We start from the raw sequence: 16,219 nt of genomic DNA, 5'->3' as shown, positions 1-16,219 counted from the left end.
TTGTAAGACTTGAAGTCGAATTGCACTGACGAAATCTTCCTGTGTTATTACCTTAAAATAATACTGCCTTGAAGCAACGTTTCGACAAGCTTCCTACTTATCTACTTCAGGAGTGGGACTGGTTTCCTGTACGAAGTCATCTTCAATATACTATGAATTGCACTCTTCCTGCCTTGAGGGACTGGCAGTTGCCCCCATCTGACACAGCGCAACATGATCTACCGTATTATCCTACTTATCATTTATCGGTCTTCTGCGTTCTATCTTCTCTCTCTCTTCTATCATCTATCTATCCACATACAAAATGAAGTGCTTAGTCGCTGTTCTATCAGGATCTATTGTAGGGGGGGAGGGGGATATTGATATGGTTTTCACTGATAGATAGAATGACTTATGAGGAAGGAATGGGTATATAATTTTTAAATACTTCATTCAACTACGACGAATTAAACACCACCCCTGCTGTGAAAAGCATGTTGAATGTCACTGACATCTAGTGGTGAATGGAAGAACTCTTTGGAAGCACAGTTCTGCAAAGTGCGAAGCACTCCACTCAAACAGAGTGCATGCGTTCTGCTTTCTTTGATGTACCACCATGCGGAACGATTGGCGCGGAATGCTTATTGTGAATGTGCATTCACGCATTAAGAGAAAGAAAAAGAGATGTAAGTCTCTGACGATCTCTCTCTCTCTCTCTCTCTCTCTATCTATCTCCCTCTCTCTCTCTCTCTCTCTCTCTCTCTCTCTCACTCACACACACACACACACACACACACACACACACACACACACACACACACACAAACGATATGTTAGCTACATTTTGTGGACAGCAATACCAGGTATGTAATCCAAAGTGCACCAACTGAAATGTTCATAAACATTGATGGCGTCTTATAGAAGGAAAAAGACATGGGCATTATCTTCTTAATTCCTTAAACATAAAGGACGGAATAGGATTAAGAAAACCCTTGCAGATGGTTATACAATATTCCTATAAATGTTCGGGGACGCATTTCGTAAAAAGGAGAGCAGTTCAGACTGCCAGTTTGTGCTTACCTCAGATTGGCAATCGCAATTCGCTCTTATAGTTCACTGCAGAATCTTTGAAGAACGAACAGTGAGTTATTTGACTGCGAAGTATCACAATAAACATAGGCAATAACGAAAACAAAATCACTTAACTATCGAGCTGCGACGCAAAACCATAAATTGCGGGCGAATCAAATAATGTTACTGAGTATTTTCCCTGAAATGTCTGCATAGCAAAAAAAAAAAAAAAAAAAAAAAAAAAAAACGAGAGTCCTAAAACTAAGGTTTTTAACTTTTTATGCTAAATGTAAAACTTTTCCAAAAAAACTACTTCAGCCACGAATGCAGCTTTGATTCGTTTATTTAGGTTGTTTCAGCGGAGCTGTAAATGAGCTTTCAGTCGTCGCGGGCTACAAATGTACATTGGGCAAGCTTGCTTTTATTTTACTTCATTTGTCGCCTTAAGGCATAATCCGCCCAGCCATATCCAATCACACACACATACTCCCTCTCTCTCTCTCTCTCTCTCTCTCTCTCTATCTATCTATCTCTCAGGTAGATCCTATTAGCATTGGTTATCAACATTTTAATTATACCATGAAGTTCTCCCTTCATTACCCTGAGAAATCACTCCAAACGCCATTAACTACGGAACAGACAACATTCTGGCCTTCTGAGAACTTCCCTGGCGTCCATTGCTGAAATGGTCTAAGTTGTTCTCTGATTTTTATTTATAGTCATGCGCGGTGGCGGCATTACCGCTGACCCCGACAACTCGTCGGTCGTAAATAACCGTATGAAACCGGGATGTGTCGCTAGTTCACATATAAAAACAAATCGTTTTGACACCGGATAAGAACGTGCGAGAAACTGTAGCACTTTCCTAGAACCCTCCACTGAAATCAACACATTACTATTCTGAACAAACTTCTGGTAGATGTTTTACTCCACTGCTGAAGTCGAGGAATGTTGTGAGCTACACACATCCCTGAACGAGAAAGTACCTCATACGGAGACAGTGGACAGCAATTTGGTAGGAGTAAGGATCTGGTCTTTATCCTTAAATCATTACATGTGAATTCTGGAACTAAATCGTTCCTTGACAATGCCATCACACATTTACTGTCTCATCAAAGCTCTGTTCAGACTCTAACGACATCGCCATAGACGAGATGTCTAGTCTACCTACTTCGTATTTGTTTCTATGTATCTCGCTTTTTGGGAGGGGGTGGAACTTGGATTCAGAAGGATGTAGGTTGCAGTAGGTACTGGGAGATGAAGAAGCTTTCACAGGATAGAGTAGCATGGAGAGCTGCATCAAACCAGTCTCAGGACTGAAGGTCGCAATAACAACAATGCTCTTGTCAAGCGAGACAACAATTTTCTTTCAGGTTTCCCACAGTCATTCGGCAAGAACTACCTCGACAGAACGGCGCTGGCAGCAGGCGTTTTGGACTACCAGCCCCTAGCTCTACGTCCAGTACCCTACTATCTCAAAAAACTGTCGGAAGTTTCATTATTTGCTATCGTTTCCAGTGTTGCTATTCTAGTTGCCACTATTTAGATATAGATACGTAGCATTTCAGTGGCGTTGGAAGACGACTGGGGGTTGTGCATTCGTGAGTTCAGCTTAACAAATATGCATAAAATTTCTAGCTATAGGTCAATAACAGTTAAACAGAACTTAGTTTTTACCCCAATTTAGTTCTACAAGCAGAGCTCAAACAAGAAATTAACAATCAAATGATTTCGACACAATCAAACATAACTAAAATCTGGAAGACACAATAATAATTACAATACATGACACTATATATTTATATTTTCTGTACTTAACCACAGGACACTAAGGCAACTTACAGAATTAATTAAGGTTACCCACCTAGCACGTAGTTCAGCCTTGGGTCACCAATTCCTGTTACCGTCATCGAATAATAGCATCGCTCCTATTCAAATGTCGAACAATGCGTCGATTACTCCAACCGTCTTCTTTGAGCCCATCTACGCGCAATTTCTCAAATGCAGACATGTGTATATGATGTTCTCGTGTCTGTGTGCGAGGCGTATTTACGGTCCTATTGAGTACACGGAACGAAATTCACGAAGACTTTATGTCCTGGTTACGAAATGTCTCATGTTTACTACCCTTGCTGTTTGTAAGATGAAACTGCGCTTCAGCGATGCCTGAGTTCCCAGTTGGTGCACATCGACAGCGCAGAAAGATACGTGTATAGCTTTTTTCCTGTGTTTATTTCGTAGATTCTTACATAAATTGCGTGTGAGTTTGGTATAGGAGGTATAATTTCGAGTTTTAGTTACTGTAATCGCAAATTCAGGCAGATTGTAGCGCAGTAGTTAGGCATTTGTACAGGTTAGTTCTTTGGGTGTTTCCCTTGCGTTATCTAGGCACGGACTCGTGTTTCAGTAACTGTTGTTCAACATTGATTAGAATGGACAGCTGTGTTCGGATGAGGGCTCAGTTGGCATCCCTTCACTCACAACTGCAGGCGGCGCTGACTTCAGTCGCGCAGCTTGAGGCTGTTGCCAATGGGCGCCACTGTGGTGGGCCGGACTTGGGTATCATGGGGATGTCAACCTTGTCCCTTCTGTCCCCAGATCGGTCTGCTGCTGTGGTTGCCCCGGTTTCTGCCCGCAGTGGGGCTGAGCCCTCGCCTGTGACTGATTGGGAGGTCGTTCCTAGGCGTGGCAGGCAGCGAAAGACGTCCCCAGAGGCTGATCAGAAAGCCTCCCCGGTGCATCTGACAAACAGGTTTCAGGTACTGTCTCTGGCTGAGCCAGATGCACCTGCCTGCCCTGTTTCAGAGGATGATTCTCAGCCTTGAAGGTCCGGGCAATCACAGAGGGTGGGCTTATTGGTAGTTGAGAGCTCCAATGTCAGGCGCTCAGCCTTCAAGGTCCGGGCAGTCACAGACGGTGGGCTTATTGGTAGTTGGGAGCTCCAATGTCAGGCGCGTAATGGGGCCCCTTGGGGATATGGCGGCTAAGGAGGGGAATAATCCAGTGTGCACTCCGTGTGCATTCCAGGTGGAGTCATTCCTGATGTGGAAACGGTCCTTCCGGATGCCATGAAGACCACAGGGTGCAGCCAGCTGCAGGTGGTGGCACATGTCGGCACTAATGACGTGTGTCGCTTTGGATCTGAGGAAATTCTCTCTGGATTTCAGCGGCTATCTGATTTGGTGAAGACTGCCGGTCTTGCTTACGAGATGAAGGCAGAGCTCACTATCTGCAGCATCGTTGACAGAACCGACTGCGGACCTTTGGTGCAGAGCCGGGTGGAGGGTCTGAATCAGAGGCTCAGACGGTTTTGCGACCGTGTTGGCTGCAGATTCCTAGACTTGCGCCATAGTGTGGTGGGGTTTCGGGTTCCGCTGAATAGGTCAGGAGTTCACTACACTCAGCTGGCGGCTATATGGGTAGCGGAGGCTGTGCGGCGTGGACCGGGCGGTTTTTTAGGTTAGAAGGCCTCGGGAAAGTACGGGGTGAGCTGCAATATCAAAGGGTGCATGGCAAATACAGGACGTGCTTGGATCAAGGAACAGTCGGAATTGTAGTTGTAAATTGTTGTAGTTGTGCTGGGGAAGTCCCTGAGCTTCAAGCGCTAATAGAAAGCACAGAAGCTGAAATCGTTATAGGTACAGAAAGCTGGCTAAAGCCTGAAATAAGTTCTGCAGAAATTTTTACGACGTCTCAGACGGTGTTCAGGAAAGCTAGATTAGGCAGAATTGGTGGTGGAGTGTTTGTGTCTGTCAGTAGTGGTTTATCTTGTAGTGAAGTCGAAGTAGATACTCCGTGCGAATTGGTATGGGTGGAGGTTATACTTAACAGCCAAACTAAGTTAATAATTGGCTCCTTCTACCGACCCCCAGACTCCGACGATATAGTTGGTGAACAGTTCAGAGAAAATTTGAGTCTTGTAACAAATAAATACCCCACTCATACGGTTATAGTTGGTGGGGACTTCAACCTTCCCTCGATATGTTGGCAAAAATACTTGTTCAAAACCGGTGGTAGGCAGAAAACATCTTCCGAGATTGTCCTAAATGCTTTCTCCGAAAATTATTTCGAGCAGTTAGTCCACGAACGCTCGCGAATTGTAAATGGTTGCGAAAACACACTTGACCTCTTAGTCACAAACAATCTAGAGCTAATAGAAAGCATCATGACATACAGGGATTAGTGATCACAAGGTCGTTGTAGCTAGGCTCAATACCGCTTCTTCCAAATCCACCGGAAACAAACGAAAAATAATTTTATTTAAAAAAGCGGATAAAGTGTCACTAGAAGCCTTTCTAAGAGACAATCTCCATTCCCTCCGAACCGACTATGCAAATGTAGACGAGATGTGGCTCAAATTCAAAAATATAGTAGCAACCGCAATTGAGAGATTCATACCTCATAAATTGGTAAGAGATGGAACTGATCCCCCATGGAACACAAAACAGATCCGAACACTGTTGCAGAGGCAACGGAAAAAGCATGCGAAGTTCAGAAGAACGCGAAATCCCGAAGATTGGCTAAAATTTACAGACGCGCGAAATTTGGCACGGACTTCAATGCGAGATGCCTTTAATAGGTTCCACAACGAAACATTGTCTCGAAATTTGGTAGAAAATCCGAAGAAATTCTGGTCGCATGTGAAGTACACAAGCGGCAAGACGCAGTCAATACCTTCGCTGCGCAGTGCCGATGGTACTGTTACCGACGACTGTGCCGCTAAAGCGGAGTTATTGAACGCAGTTTTCCGAAATTCCTTCACCAGGGAAGACGAATGGAATATTCCAGAATTTGAAACACGAACAGCTGCTGGCATGAGTTTCTTAGAAGTAGATACCTTAGGGGTTGCGAAGCAACTCAAATCAACAGGCAAGTCTTCAGGTCCAGATTGTATACCGATTAGGTTCCTTTCAGATTACGCTGATACAGTACCTCCCTACTTAGCAATCATATACAACCGCTCGCTCACCGATAGATCTGTACCTACAGATTGGAAAATTGGCCAGGTCCCACCAGTGTTTAAGAAGGGTAGTAGGAGTAATCCATCGAACTACAGACCTATATCATTGACGTCGGTTTGCAGTAGGGTTTTGGAGCATATACTGTATTCAAACATTATGAATCACCTCGAAGGGAACGATCTATTGATACGTAATCGGCATGGTTTCAGGAAACATCGTTCTTGTGCAACGCAGCTAGCTCTTTATTCGCACGAACTAATGGCCGCTATCGACAGGGATCTCAAGTTGATTCTGTATTTCTAGATTTCCGGAAAGCTTTTGACACCATTCCTCACAAGCTACTTGTAATCAAGCTGCGGGCCTATGGAGTATCGTCTCAGTTGTGCGACTGGATTCGTGATTTCCTGTCAGGAAGGTCGCAGTTCGTAGTAATAGACGGCAAATCATCGAGTAAAACTGAAGTGATATCAGGTGATCCCCAGGGAAGCGTCCTGGGACCTCTGCTGTTCCTGATCTATGTAAATGACCTGGGTGACAATCTGAGCAGTTCTCTTAGGTTGTTCGCAGATGATGCTGTAATTTACCGTCTAGTAAGGTCATCTGAAGACCAGTATCAGTTGCAAAGCGATTTAGAAAAGATTGATGTATGGTGTGGCAGGTGGTAGTTGACGCTAAATAACGAAAAGTGTGAGGTGATCCACATGAGTTCCAAAAGAAATCCGTTGGAATTCGATTACTAGATAAATAGTACAATTCTCAAGCCTGTTAATTCAACTAAGTACCTGGGTGTTAAAATTACGAACAACTTCAGTTGGAAAGACCACATAGATAATATTGTGGGGAAGGCGAGCCAAAGGTTGCGTTTCATTGGCAGGACAGTTAGAAGATGCAACAAGTCTACTAAAGAGACAGCTTACACTACATTCGTTCGTCCTCTGCGCGGTGTGGGATCCTTACCAGGTGGGATTGACGGAGAACATCGAAAGGGTGCAAAAAAGGGCAGTTCGTTTTGTATTATCACGTAATAGGGGAGAGAGTGTGGCAGATATGATACGCGAGTTGGGATGGAAGTCATTAAAGCAAAGACGTTTTTCGTCGCGGCGAGATCTATTTACGAAATTTCAGTCACCAACTTTCTCTTCCGAATGCGAAAATATTTTGTTGAGCCCAACCTACATAGGTAGGAATGATCATCGAAATAAAATAAGAGAAATCAGAGCTCGAACAGAAAGGTTTAGGTGTTCGTTTTTCCCGCGCGCTGTCCGGGAGTAGAATGGTAGAGATAGTATGATTGTGGTTCGATGAACCCTCTGCCAAGCACTTAAATGTGAATTGAAGAGTAATCATGTAGATTTAGATGTATATCATCCAAAGTTCACAATTTTACAGATCCACTGATCCATGTGTTTTCCTGTCGGTGGCGATAAGCCACGTCCGTCCGTCCTTACAGTGATTTCAACTACCTCGAACCTGTCCTCCATTATTTCCGTTTACTTATATGTTCCGTGCTATTTACATCACGTGTTTTGTGTTTTCCTCCACGCTTGTCTATACGCAGTGTTCAGACTCTGTTCACACGATAGATCAACTCACATGTCAAATTTTCATTCCTTCTCCTGGGGATTCAGGTCATGGGCTTTCTAGTCGGCTAGTGTAGCTTGCAACAATTTGTGCCGAGCGTGGTGGTTTTGCAGATCTGTCACCCCTGTGCAGATGCAAAAGTGGAGAGGTATGATATTGTTATGCATGTGACGCTTTTCCTTTTCTTTCTTTTGTAGTTTTAATTGGTGGCCATCACGGAGATGGCATTTTTGCAGTGCTAGTAGGAACAGTTGCGCCTCCAGGAACGGCAGCAAAAGCTGCAGCACGAGCAGATGCAGAAACTGCTCAAACAGAATGCGGAGTAACTCTGCTCTCACACTCTGCTCTGAAGGCGGGCCAAGTGCCTAGAGAGAAGCCTCCCCTACACCCCTGCCCGCCCCCTCCACAGAGCCCTCAACAGCTCTTGCTTCGCATAAATGGGTTTACGTGTCAGCAGGGCGACGGTGTTGGTCATGGCATATTTCTACCCGTGGACTAAATTGATACAGTGTGCATCCTTTCACCCACAGAATAGGGCAGTGTGGTGTTGATCCTGCGACTCCCACTTCGGACTACATGGGATTGGAACAAGTGCCTTCCTTTTCCCGCTCGCCCGTGAACTTGTTCTCATCCCCACTGATGCAGACGGACCATCCGTTACTCCGACCTGCACCTTCCCCCGCTGCTCCGTGGCCTTTTTAGGGGTGACAGAATCAGCGTTACCGTCTCTGGACATCGATGTGGACGGCATAGGTTTCACTGCAGAATAGTGGATCACGCTGCCACTGAAGGCGTGCTCAAAGCATTTTATAGGGAGAGTCACTGACCAGGAGTTTACCTGTCGGCAGCGATAGACAGGTGCTGCGTTTTTAAGCTGATTTACACTTCCTTGGCTGGGGCGTTCACCTTGCACCGTGCTTTGTTTCTGGTGCTTGGTTGTTTAGTTCCTCGGGCTGGTCACGTTTTGTGTTTTTCTCTACGCTTATCTCTACGTATTGTTCAGACTCTTTGCATCCCCGGTAGATCGACTCGAATGTCGAGTTTCCTTTCCCTCTTCCGAGGTTCAGCTCCCCGGATATGTAGTCGAGCCACCGCCAGCTAGCACAGTTTACATTTGTGCCGACAGTGACGGTTCGCGTCGTTTTTACGCCCTGTGCAGATACAAAATACACGATCCACAGGCAAGATGAGCACACGACTCCCTCCCTGAGGTAACAAACAACTTCGGCGACAGGAAGAGTATCTCGCCGCAAAAGTAAAACAGACATAAAGTTGCCAATGTTTGAGTACAGCAGAGCCTATAGTAGTATAGATTAACGCTGCCTTAAAGAAGAACAAGGAAGAAAATTCTCATGAATACTATTAAGTCAGCATATTCTTACTTCGTAACGCTAACCTGTGCTGCAACCTTCTTTTTCTGCGACAGGTTCAGCACGTGGGAGGTGAGGCTTGGACTCACCAGTCTCAGCATTATTGAGCCTAGCCGCGTGACCATCTACACCAGGTCGGCGTCGGTGCACTCCGAATACGACATCGCCGTCCTCTTCCTGGGTACCAACGTCCCGCTGAACAGTAAGTCCAACGCATATGTGGATACATTATCATATAGACAAATAGTTTCCTACACTATCTAAAAACTTACCACTGTATACACTGTATGAATAGAATAGTCGTGGCGGACTGGAAAAGGAAGAGAAGGAATAGTAGTAGGTGAATATGGACTGGGGTAAGGAGTGAAAGAGGAAGCCGCCTGGTAGAATTTTGTGCAGAGTATAACTCAATAATAGCTAACACTTGGTTTAATAATGATGCAAGAAGGCTATATACGTGGAAGAGACCTGTAGACAACAGAAGGCTTCAGACAGAGTATATAATGGTAAGACAGAGATTTAGGAACCAGGTTTTAAACTGTAGGACATTCCCAGGGACAGATGTGCATTCTGACCACAATTTATTGGTCATAAACTGTTGATTAAAAATAAAGAAACTGCAAAAAGATAGGAATTCAAGGAGATCGGACCCAGATAAACTGAAAGAAGCAGAGGTTGTAAGGAGGTTCAGAGGAAGCATGAGGGAATGATCGACAAGAACAGGGGAAAGGAATACAGTAAAGAAGAATGGGTAGCTCTGAGAGATTAAATAGTGAAGGCAGCAGAGGATCAAGTAGGTAAAAAGACGAGAGCTAGTAGAGAACCTTTGGTAACAGAAGAGATATTGAATTTAATTGACGAAAGGAGAAAATATAAAAATTCATTAAATGAACAGGCGAAAAGAAACACAAACGCCTAAAAAATGAGATCAACATGAAGTGCAAAATGGAAATGCAGTAATGCTTAGAGGATATATTTAAGAATGTAGGAGCATATATCATAGGGATAAGGTAGATACTGCATACAGGATAATTAAAGAGATCTTTGGAGAAAAGAGAACCACCTTTATGAATACCTAGAGATCAGATGGAAAACAAGTCATAAGTAAAGAAGGGAAAGTAGAAAGATGGAAGAAGTATGTAGAAGGTCTACAAGAGGGAGACGTAAGGGGAGCCGGAACGTTGAAAATGACAAAACTGACGTTTTTGGTTTTTTCATTATAAAATGATTTGGAGTTTTCTGAATAAAACAAATCAAGGTTTCACCCTTCTAAGTGAGTTCTAAGTGTGTTTTTATCGCTGTAAAGTTGACGCGCCGCGTAAACGGTTGTAGCGACTTGGTGTGCCACCTCTGACGGCGCCGCTCGCTGGCTGCAAGCAGGGTATCTTTGCGGAATTAGACAATGTTTTGTTTTACAACGTTGTATGGATTTGTCTTTGTGACAAGTGACTGTTCATATCGCTAAACATAAACGCTATACCGTGTGCATTGACTTGTGGAGTTTGCTTTGTGTTGTTTAGCTGTTCAATTTTGCGTATTTGATGAATTTTGCTCGTACCTATTTTACGTATTTGGATTGTGGATATCAATATGCCACGTTTCAGCAATCGAGTGTTGTTGTTTCGAAGGGAGATGCTGCTCAGACTGCGTCACCGACTACTCCAAATGAATGTGATATAACTATTTCCAACAAGAAACTTTGTGACTGCAAAGAAAAATTTGAGAACTATGAAAGTGACAGTAATGATGTGAATGAAATAATTTAAAATTTCTTGCTCTCTAATTTTTTTTTATACATAACGTATTATGCCAAGTTTGTAAAGAAAGAGGACTGGAATTGAAAATAAGTTCACACATTGGTTTTGCATATAAAATGTTATTGAAGTGTAACAAATGTGCTGCAGAAGTTTCGTTTTCTAATTCTAACAGTATTCCTCGGAGTGGTAATAGTGGAAAGAAGGTGTATGATATAAATGTTAAGCTAGTGCATGGCTTGCGTTGCATTGGCAAGGGCAGTGCTGCAGGTACAATGTTATGTGGAATTATGAACTTGCCAAAATCCCCAACCAAGTTTCGATTTTATAATGCATTGATAGGATCTTCTGCTGAAGATATTGCTCAAGCAACAATGAAGTAAGCAGTTGATGAAGCTGTGACAGATAATGGGAATTGCAGAGATTTAACTGTTGCTTTAGATGGATCATGGCAATGTAGATGTCATAAATTTCTAAATAGAGTTGTGACAGCTACCAGTGGAGACAGTTGCAAAGTAATTGATGTTGCTCTTCTCTCAAAACATTGTAGATGTAAGGGCAATACAAAGGCCGCACAGAGTGAAAGTCGTGAAGCAAATTTTCACGGCACAAGTGGTGCAATGGAAGTAGAGGGAGTGAAAGCAATTTTTTCCAGATCACAGGAGAGGTATAATGTATGATACACTAACTATCTAGGAGATGGTGATTCTAAGGGGTATAAAACTGTAGAGGAACTCAAACCTTATGGCAATGAAATTCACATTAAAAAACAGGAGTGCACTGGACATGTGCAGAAGTGCATGGGGGTTCACTTGTGCAAACTAAAGCAGACATTAGGATCCCAGAAGCTTAGTGATGGTAAGACCCTTGGAGGAAGAGGAAGATTGACAGATGAAGCAATTGATAGATTGCAGAGGTATTATGAGTGTGATATTAGGAAAATACAAGAAGCATTGAGCATATGAGGAGAGCAGTATGGGCATTATTTTTTCGTACTGTATCAACAAATGAGCACCGATAACATGCATTGTGCCCCACAGGTGATGGCTCATGGTGTAAGTACCAATCAGGAAAGGAATATGCCCATAAAAACAGTTCGACAAATGCTGTAATTGATGTTGGTTGGTTGGTTGGTTTGGGGAAGGAGACCAGACAGCGAGGTCATCGGTCTCATCGGATTAGGGAAGGACGGGGAAGGAAGTCGGCCGTGCCCTTTGAAAGGAACCATCCCGGCATTTGCCTGGAGCGATTTAGGGAAATCCCGGAAAACCTAAATCAGTATGGCCGGACGCGGGATTGAACCGTCGTCCTCCCGAATGCGAGTCCAGTGTCTAACCACTGCGCCACCTCGCTCGGTGTGTAATTGATGTAATTAAGCCCATATTCAGAGATTTATCACAGCCGAGTTTATTGGAAAAGTGTTTGCAACGGAAAACACAAAATCCAAATGAAAGTGTAAGTAATTTAATTTCTATTAGGACTCCCATAAAAGTGTTTGTACAGATAAAAACATTGCCTTTTAGAGTGTATGATGCAGTGACAACATACAATGAATGAAACATTGTCAAATGTGATGTGCTGAAACGTTTAGATTTCCAACCATGACACAACACCATTTACACAATGCGCCTAATTGATGAAGAAAGACTAAGAGGTGGAGGAAGAAGAGACAAAAGCCTACAACATGAAGCAAAAGGGAAGAAAGGCCCAATGAAAAGAAATTAACACCGGAAAAAGACGAGGATACAGATAATCCATCATATGGGGCAGGAATGTATTTAAAAAAAAGTCTGGAAGCCATTTCCTGTAACTTTAAAATTTTCATCTTTGAGGAACATTTTCTCAAAAACTGCAAACACTATATCAATGAAATATATAACAATAATGTTTACTTCCTTTCCTTCATTTTTATATCAATTTGTAAAAAAATATTATATAATTCAAGAGTTATAGAAGAAAAAGTGCAAAATTTCAGAGAAAAAATAAACATCTGCTTAAAAAATTGTAAAACAAAAAGCAATAAATATTTCTTAACATGGCATTATAACTTTGTAGAGAAATAGTCACTGAACATGTAGTTCAAATTTCAGAGGAATATGTTTAATGGTTTTATAAAAAATGTTCCTTCTATTTGCTAAAATTAACATGGAGGAAATGCATCGTTCCGACTCCCTGTAAGTGATGGTAATATTACAGAAATAGAAGAGGATGTAGATAACGATGAGATGGGAGATATGATACCGCGTGAAGAATTTGATAGAGCATTGAAAGACCTGAGTCGAAACAAAGCCATGGGAGCAGACAACATTCCGTTAGAACTACTGATAGCCTCGGGAGAGCAAGCCATAGCAAAACTCTTCCATATGGCGAGCATGATGTATGAGACAGGCAAAATACCATCATACATCAAGAAAAATATGATAATTCCAATTCCAAAGGAAGGAGGAGCTGACGGGTGTGAAATTACGAACTATTAGCTTAATAAGTCACAGTTGCAAAATACTAACACGAATTCTTTAGAGAACAATGGAAGAGTAGGTAGAAGGGAAAATCAGTTTGGATTCCACAGAAATGCTGGAACACGTGAGGCAATACTGACCCTACGACTTATCTTAGAAGATAGATAAGTTTTTAGCATTTGTAGACTTATGGAAGGTTTTTGACAATGTTGCCTGGAATGCTCTCTTTCAAATTCTGAAGGTGGCTGGGGTAAAATACAGGGAGCGAAAGGCTATTTACTATTTGTACAGGAACCATATGCCAGTTATAAGAGTTGAGGGGCACGAAAGGGAAGCAGTGGCTGAGAAGGGAGTGACACAGAATTGTAGCCTATCCCCAATGTTACTCAATCTGTATACTTGTAACCTCCCCCGTCACTTATCGACCTTAATGACAGTGAAAATGAAAGGAAAAATGCGAATGAAATAGGTGGAATTTAATTTTGAAAAAGGGTAAAGTTAATAAAGAAAGTAAATGTGCGGTCGTTACATTAACAATTAACTGGCGTTAATGAGATATTTGAGATTTGGGGAAAATTACGGTCGCCAGTCCTATGGACAACTACTATAATAACTGAAAAAGAAAGGTTAAGGCACACATAATTAGCACTAAAAGTGTGGCAAGTAAAGGTTGACAAGTGTTGTGTGAAAACTTAATGTTTATCAGAAGTAATAAATTTCGCTACACTCTGACTTAATTTAGCAAAAGAATTAATAAAACCCGAAAATTGAAAGTTAATTTAGTGTTTGAAATTAATAGAGAACTTTTTTTCTGAAGCACTACGAAATTAAATAAAATAAGGTTAGTCTTGGGCTACCTCAACAATCATCTCAAAAGCAACTTAAATCTACACAATTTAGAAATAAGAGATTTATCTTTGAACTTGAATTAAATGATTTTGAACAATTAACAATAATAAAATTTAGTATGTACCAAGCTGAGCTGCAGTCACAGGTAAGCTAAAACATGGTAACAAAATTCGCACTCTTAATTTGTGCTTGTGTAATCTAAATATAGTTCTGTTTGGTTATTGTAGCCAGCTATGAATACCTTAACTGATCTTTGAAATTAAAGCAGTGAGATTGAATGATATTACTTTAATGCTGGCGTTTGAATTTCAACGACACTTGGGTTCATTTCGGAAAAGAAAGGGTCCCTGCTTGGTAATGAAATTGGGACAGTGAGCAACAAAGGTTCATGCTAAGTTGCTGTATTTTAGTGATGCAAATGGAACAGTTTGAAAAGCTGAGGTCTGCCATACAGTTCTAAAACTTGCTTTCAGTCTTCCTTGCTGGTTGATTGAATGTTTGAAGTCGTCAATCGAGGAGGTGGCGACGATCACTTATTGTCAGCCATCGCTGTTGCAGAAGCTTGATGTTGGCGCCTTTCTTATCGACATGGTAACCAGGCGAAACGGGCTCTTGATGTGTGCCAGCTAATGTTTCCCATCCGCGATACTGTGCCAGAAACTATTACAGCAAGTCAAGCGCAATTACATGCTGCCAAACCCCGAAAGCGCGGGAACTCTCGCGAGCGTCACTCATCACACCTGCTCCACCGCCCTACTCCAACCAGACTCTGCTCTGCCTGCGCTCCACGCGCCAGAGATAACACTCTCCAAAATCCTAAACACTTTGGTTCTCCACCCGGCCTATCGATGTAATCATTCGATAGCATAGTTTTCCCTAGGCAAGATCCAGCGTAAAAATACAAATAATATTTACAAAACAAACCAATTATACATCGACATCAACGCATAAGTCTATATATAAAAATTTTATAACAATTACAATATGTAAAAACACAGAAATGTCTTATCTTCAGATAACAAATTAAGGAAAAAATTTACAGTACAATAGATGGAAATAGGAGGATATGCATTTCCGGCATTACATACTGAGCAAGCAGTAAAGGAAACAAAGTGGGAATTAAAATCCAGGCAGAAGAAATAAAATCTTTGAGATTTGCTGACGACACTGTAATTTTGTCAGAGACAGCAAAGGACCTGGAAGAGCAGTTGAACGGAATGGACAGTCTCTTGAAGGTAGGACACAAGATGAAGATCAACAAAAGCAAGATGAGGATAATGGAATGTAGTCGAATTAAATCAGGTGATGCTGGGGGAATTAGATTAAGAAATGAGACACATTTAAAATAGTAGATGAGTTTTGCTATTTGGGCAGCAAAATAATTGATACAAGACGTAGACTGGCGATGGCAAGTTAAGCGTTTCTGAAGAGGAGAAATTTGTAAACATCGAGTACAGTTTTAAGTGTGGGGAGGTTTTTTGTGCTAGTATTTGTAAGGAGTGCATCCACGTATGGAAGTGAAAGACGGACAATAAAAATAGTGACTGCCACTCAAATTCACGAATCATGTCTGTGCCACTACCTCCCCTATTTCGCGATAATACAAAACGAGCTGCCCTTCTTTGAGGTTTTTCGATGTCATCCGTCAGTCCCACCTGATGCGGATCCCACACCGTACAGCATACTCCAGAACAAGGTGGACGAGCATGGTGTAAACAGTCTCTTTAGTAGACCTGTTGCACCTTCTAAGTGTTCTGCCATTGAATCGCAGTCTTTGGTTTGCTATACCCACAACATTATCTATGTGATCGTTCCAATTTAGGTTATTTGTAATTGTAATCCCTAAGAATTTAACTGAATTTACAGCCTTCAGATTTGTGTGGCTTATCGCGTAATCGAAATTTAGCTGATTTCTTTTAGCACTCTTCGCACCATAAAAATATCTTATCTAAATCATTTTGTTCATCTGATGACTTTACAAGACGGTAAATGACAGCATCATCTGCAAACAATCTAAGACAGCTACTCTGATTGTTTCCTATGTCGTTAACATAGATCAGGTACAACAGAGGGCCTATAACACTTCCTTGATGAAAGCCAGATATTACTTCTCTTTTACTTGATGACTTTCCGTCTATTACAACGAACTGTGACCTTTCTGACAGGAAACCACGAATCCAGTCGCACAAGAGGCA

At 42.1% G+C, this 16,219-nt stretch overlaps 1 protein-coding gene across 4 annotated transcripts in view; it reads left to right on the top strand.

Moving 5' to 3' along the window:
- LOC126236700 (brachyurin-like) overlaps nt 1–16,219 on the top strand; it is a 245,556-nt gene that overhangs the window by 103,437 nt on the left and 125,900 nt on the right. For all 4 annotated transcript variants that reach the window (XM_049946219.1, XM_049946218.1, XM_049946216.1 and 1 more), the window contains exon 4: nt 9,019–9,164. In XM_049946219.1, coding sequence (XP_049802176.1) covers nt 9,019–9,164 — 146 coding nt within the window. The remainder of the gene's footprint in view (nt 1–9,018; nt 9,165–16,219) is intronic.

The sequence above is a fragment of the Schistocerca nitens genome, chromosome 2 (genome assembly GCF_023898315.1).
Source record: "Schistocerca nitens isolate TAMUIC-IGC-003100 chromosome 2, iqSchNite1.1, whole genome shotgun sequence".
In the NCBI taxonomy this organism is placed as follows: domain Eukaryota; kingdom Metazoa; phylum Arthropoda; class Insecta; order Orthoptera; family Acrididae; genus Schistocerca; species Schistocerca nitens.
The sequence above is the reverse complement of the archived record's forward strand: the minus strand, read 5'-3'. Positions and strand labels throughout refer to the sequence as shown.